General features: G+C 40.3%; 1 protein-coding gene across 1 annotated transcript; it reads left to right on the top strand.

The window, feature by feature from the left end:
• Window positions 1–381: 381 nt before the first annotated feature.
• LOC149213406 (uncharacterized) lies at window positions 382–5136 on the top strand. The gene is given in 5 exon segments (XM_089389021.1): window positions 382–903; window positions 1291–1378; window positions 1381–2276; window positions 2367–2684; window positions 3390–5136. Coding segments are annotated over 5 exon segments (3357 nt in total). The 5' UTR covers window positions 382–561; the 3' UTR covers window positions 5103–5136.
• The last annotated feature ends 749 nt before the right edge of the window (window positions 5137–5885 follow it).

Raw genomic sequence — 5885 nt, 5'->3', positions numbered from 1 at the left:
CCATAGGAAGGTGGGTGTTCACTGCACAAACAACATTTTTATTGGGCAATGGCCTACCAAGACCACTTCTTTATAGTTGGACATCTTGTCTTTTGTTTGCAATTTGCAATGGCCTACCAAGACTATTACTTTATAGTTAGACATCTCGTCTTCGCATGCAATTTCCATAGGAATGTGGGTGTTCACGGCACAGACAACTATTTTATTCGGCAATGGCCTACCAAGACCACTTGCTTTACATTTGAACATCTCGTCTTTTCGTAAGCAATTTCCACTCCTTAAAGTGACCGTCGGGATAGGTTAAAGTGACCGTCGGGATGGGTTGCAGCAGCTTTTAGGGAATCATGAATGTATCACCCTTTCACAGAAGCTGCAGAAAATAGGGCTGAAGGGTTTAGCTTATATATATACATTATATCTCTGCACTCCAATATTTTTCATCGCAATCTTTCCATGGTTTCTCTGCGCTTCTCAAACTCCTAAATTCATATAATACCAGGCAATTTGCATACCTTTCCATCGGCCCCCATTTCTCTCTATACACATCAATTGCAATTGCCAATGGCATCTGCCTCCACCTCTACTGCTTTTGATCCCCCCACCAAATCTCGCTACGATGTCTTCATAAGTCATCGTGGCCCTGATACAAAAAATAATTTCGCCAGCTATCTATACCGTTGCCTGGTTAAAGATGGAATCCGAGTCTTTTGGGACAAGGAGGAAATGCAAGTGGGTGATTCTTTAACTTCTCAGATACAAGACGCTATTAAAACCGCATCCGTCCACGTGGTTATCTTTTCTCCCAGATTTGCAGAGTCAGAATGGTGTCTCAATGAGCTCCTCCTGATAGTGGAGTCAAAGGCTCCCATTATTCCCGTGTTTTTCGGTGTCGAGCCCACTGTGGTTCGACAGACACGTGGGAAAGGACTGTATGCTCAAGCCCTACGCTATGACTCTCAACCGCGTTACAGCTCCATCACCATTGAAAATTGGAGGACTGCTCTCTCTACTGTTGCAGGAATGAGCGGGCTAGAGCTGCAGAAGTTTAACGGGTAAGAAGTCGAACTTCCGCTCTACTGATGCAATATGTAAGATTTTTTTACCTATTGTTTCATTTGTTTTCTAATTATTAATTTATTTATTTTCTTGTGACTCACTAGGGACGAGGGGGAGCTGCTCGAGAATGTCATTGATTGTGTGTCGCAAAAGATGATAAAACCCCGCTTCGAAGTGGCAGAATATCCAATTGGTTTAGATGAAAAGATTAACGATTTTGAAAATAATCTGCAGCGGCAGCAGACTGACAAACCTCAGGTTATCGGGATTGTAGGGATGGGTGGTATAGGAAAGACAACGTTGGCTAAAGAACTTTTCAATAGAAAAGTTCACAGTACAATAGATCTTACATGTTATTTGATGTAAGAGAGAATGCACATAAAAAATCTTTAAAATCACTGCAGAAAAAGCTTCTTGAGGGCTTAACTGGAAAAAAAGAAAAGATAGAAGATGTTAGTGAAGGAATACAAATGCTTAAATCCCGTCTCTTATCTTCTCAGGCGTTGGTAATTTTAGATGATGTAGATCATGTAAATCAGTTAGATGCACTTCTCAGGCCAATTCGAGATGTTCTTCAATCCAACAGTTTAATATTGATTACATCTCGAGACACAGGTGTTCTCAAAGGGTCGAGAGTGGAAGAGTCATCAATTTATACCTTAACTGGCCTTAATCCACAACAGTCCCAGGAGCTCTTTTGCTTGCATGCCTTCACCGAGCCACATCCACTCCCAGGATTCGAGCATCTCGTTGATAAGTTTTTAACAGCGTGCGATCGACTGCCTTTGTCTTTGAAGGTGTTTGGAGGTCTTCTTTATGGAAATCGTGAGAAGCCCTTTTGGGAAGACCAACTGGAAAGACTTGAACAAATACTCCCGGAAGACATAAAAACCCGTCTACAAGTTAGTTACGATCTTCTTCAAGATGACGAAAAACAGATATTCCTAGATATTGCATGTTTTTTCATCGGCGAGAGAAGAGATACTGCAATAAGAATATGGGACAGATCGGGCTGGAAAGGCTCGCTGGGGTTTCGAAGTCTGCAGAATAAGAGTCTTGTGGAGGTAGACAGTGGAGTGAATCGTTATGATAGGACTAAAATTAGGATTAAAATGCATGATCATCTCAGAGATCTGGGAAGAGATCTTGCCAAGAATCCAACTCTGCCTCGTCGGATTTGGCGGAATGAGGATCTTGACGATTTGTTGCGACAACAATCTGTAAGTAGTCAATCATTATATTTGCAGTGGTTTGTTAAATAGAATCTGTGTACAGCTTTTGATTGTTTGTTGTTTTTCAAACATGTGCAGGGAGTAACCCAAGTGCGGGGAATTAGCATGCGCTGGACAAATTGGATGGCTCCATCATTTTCAGGCTGCATAATGAATAACTTGCAACTTCTTGATGTTCAAGGTTCTATCTACTCATGTGATAACACGGAAGTAACTATGAATGAAGTAATTATGAATGCACTACAGTCATCGAATCTCATATGGCTTCGCTTAGAGCGCCATCGCTTCTTTTCATTGCCTTCACGGATTCCATCGATGAAGTTGACGGTTTTAGAAGTGGACAGCTACCATTCATTCTCCCTGATCTGGTCAGCGTTGGTGCAGGAGGAATCGCAGGTAAATTGAAATCGATGACTTCAGTAAAACACATTTATTTTTTTGTTATAAAATATACATTTATTTTTTATCATAACATAGCACAACAGGTTTCCAATGAATTCGAAAAAGGTATTTATTTATTTATTTTTAATACTTAGGGTAACAAATGAGATGACAATCATCCATATCTATAGACAGTAGATTAAGCTGGAGAAAATTTTGCTACGAAAATATAGATTTTTTCAGTTAGTCTTTGGAAAAATATGTGGAAAATTTAAGTTTAACTATAGATTTTTATCATAATTTTGCAACAATTTCAATAAAAAAAAGTTAGCTTAACCTGGACCACTCCATATCCAGTGAGTTTAAGTAGATTGCTGATTCTCCAAATGAAATTCTTTTTGGACATAGGCGTGGTAGGTCAAATACCGTCAGATTCCCAAATATTCAAAAAAATCAGCCATCGACTTAAGGATGCCCCTCCTTGTCGGGTCGCTGCACCACTCCTCCGTTTAGATATTTGAAACATGTGAACATTTTTGCGGTCGCCTCGCTACACAACACCTATCTTTAGATATTTGAAACATGTGAAACGGCTTTTGATATCTCCAATTAGTGGATAATACTGTTGAAACATCTGGAACGGCTTGTGATATCTCCAGATTGGAATTTAGAAAACGCGCTAGAAGACTTTTATATCTCCTTTCGTTGAAATACTTGCAGATTTCGTTCTCTGGAATAAGATCTTTGTCAGACCCCTTCAGCAATCTAGCAAATCTGCAACACATTAACATGTCGAGGTGTCGGGGATTAGAGCAGCTTCCAGATGGCTTGGTCAATCTAGCAAATCTGCAACACATTGACATGTCGGTCTGTCGGAAATTAGAGCAGCTTCCAGATGGCTTCGGCCATCTAGCAAATCTGCAACACATTAACATGTCGGGCTGTTGGCGATTAGAGCAGCTTCCAGATGGCTTCGGCAATCTAGCAAATCTGCAACACATTGACATGTCAGGCTGTTGGGGATTAAAGCAGCTTTCAGATGACTTCGGCAATCTAGCAAAATTGCAACACATTGACATGTCGGACTGTTCGGGATTAAAGCAGCTTCCAGATGGCTTCGGCAATCTAGCAAATCTGCAACACATTAACATGTTGGGCTGTTGGGGATTAAAGCAGCTTCCAAATGACTTCGGCAATCTAGCAAATCCAAATCTGCAACACATTAACATGTCGAGCTGTTGGGGATTAAAGCAGCTTCCAGATAGCTTTGGCAATCTAGCAAATCTGCAACACATTGACATGTCGGGCTGTTCGGGATTAAAGCAGCTTCCAGGTGGCTTCGGCAATCTAGCAAATTTGCAACACATTGACATGTCGCGCTGTTCGGGATTAGAGCAGCTTCCAGAAGACTTCGGCAATCTAGCAAATCTGCAACACATTGACATGTCGGGGTGTCGGGGATTAGAGCAGCTTCCAGATGGCTTCGGCAATCTAGCAAATCTGCAACACATTGACATCTCGGGCTGTCTGGGATTGAAGCAGCTTCCAAATGGCTTCGGCAATCTAGCAAATCTGCAACACTTTAAGATGTCGGGCTGTTCGGGATTAAAGCAGCTTCCAGATGCCTTCGGCAATCTAGCAAATCTGCAACACATTAAGATGTCGCGCTGTTCGGGATTAAAGCAGCTTCCAAATGGCTTCGCCAATCTAGCAAATCTGCAACACATTGACATGTCGGGCTGTTCGGGATTAAAGCAGCTTCCAGGTGGCTTCGGCAATCTAGCAAATCTGCAACACATTGACATGTCGGGCTGTTCGGGATTAGAGCAGCTTCCAGCTGACTTCGGCAATCTAGCAAATCTGCAACACATTGACATGTCGGGGTGTCGGGGATTAGAGCAGCTTCCAGATGGCTTCGGCAATCTAGCAAATCTGCAACACATTGACATCTCGGGCTGTCTGGGATTGAAGCAGCTTCCAAATGGCTTCGGCAATCTAGCAAATCTGCAACACATTAAGATGTCGGGCTGTTCGGGATTAAAGCAGCTTCCAGATGCCTTCGGCAATCTAGCAAATCTGCAACACATTAAGATGTCGGGCTGTTCGGGATTAAAGCAGCTTCCAAATGGCTTCGGCAATCTAGCAAATCTGCAACACATTGACATGTCGCGCTGTTCGGGATTAGAGCAGCTTCCAGATGACTTCGGCAATCTAGCAAATCTGCGACACATTGACATGTCGGGCTGTTGGGTATTAAAGCAGCTTCCAGATGGCTTCGGCAATCTAGCAAATCTGCGACACATTGACCTGTCGAGGTGTTGGGAATTAGAGCGGCTTCCACATACCTTCGGCAATCTAACGAATCTGCAATACATTGACCTGCCGGCAGGGTTGGAATTTGACGGGCAAAATGCCCGTCATAAGGCATTTTGATCGTATTTTACGTTTAAAAATTAAAAGAAACCGTTTTTTGCCATGAGTTTTGAAAGTTATAAAACCTATTTTTGACGGTTCACTTTTTAACGAAAATTTCATTACTACCCTCTCAAACCGCTGAAAACATGCATGGCAGCAGTTTTGGAATTTGATCGCACATATTTACTCGTAATATATTTTATTGACTTATCAATAATTAAGCCTTGTAATATGTGGTATTTGGAATTTGTGCCATAATATTTGTTTTTATGGAAATAAATTAAGTTCATATTATTTAAAGTTATAGGTGAATATTTGATGATCAATAATTTAAGTGTTGTAATATTTCGAATTTACATTAATATATTTGTTTTTATTTAAATAAATTAAGTTTATGTTATTTATATTTAAATAAATTAAGTTCATGTATTGTGTTGGTTTTATTAAAAATTCAGTTTTTAGGTTAATTCCATGTGATTATGATGGTGGAGAGGAATGTCAAAAATAGTTTTGGTCAATTTCAAAGTCTTTGAGATGGAAATTTATGTTTGGGAAGTTTTATTGGTTCATATTGGTGAAATAAATCCGCAACATTTAAATTATCTAATAGAAATCCAAATTGAGAATATTGAAATAGGAATGATTGCAATAACAATTAGTTGGGTGTGAGTAAAATAGATTTCTAGATATACCCATAATTTTTGTATCATGTCTTTGGAAGAATAACTCATAAGTGGAATCTGGATGATATGGGAATTGTAGATCCCATCTATGAGTAAAACAACCTTCATGATTCAACAA

This window comes from Pinus tabuliformis, chromosome 1_1 (assembly GCF_031772625.1).
Source record: "Pinus tabuliformis cultivar Carrire ecotype Pingquan chromosome 1_1, CPIR1, whole genome shotgun sequence".
Lineage (NCBI taxonomy): Eukaryota > Viridiplantae > Streptophyta > Pinopsida > Pinales > Pinaceae > Pinus > Pinus tabuliformis.
The sequence above is the reverse complement of the archived record's forward strand: the minus strand, read 5'-3'. Positions and strand labels throughout refer to the sequence as shown.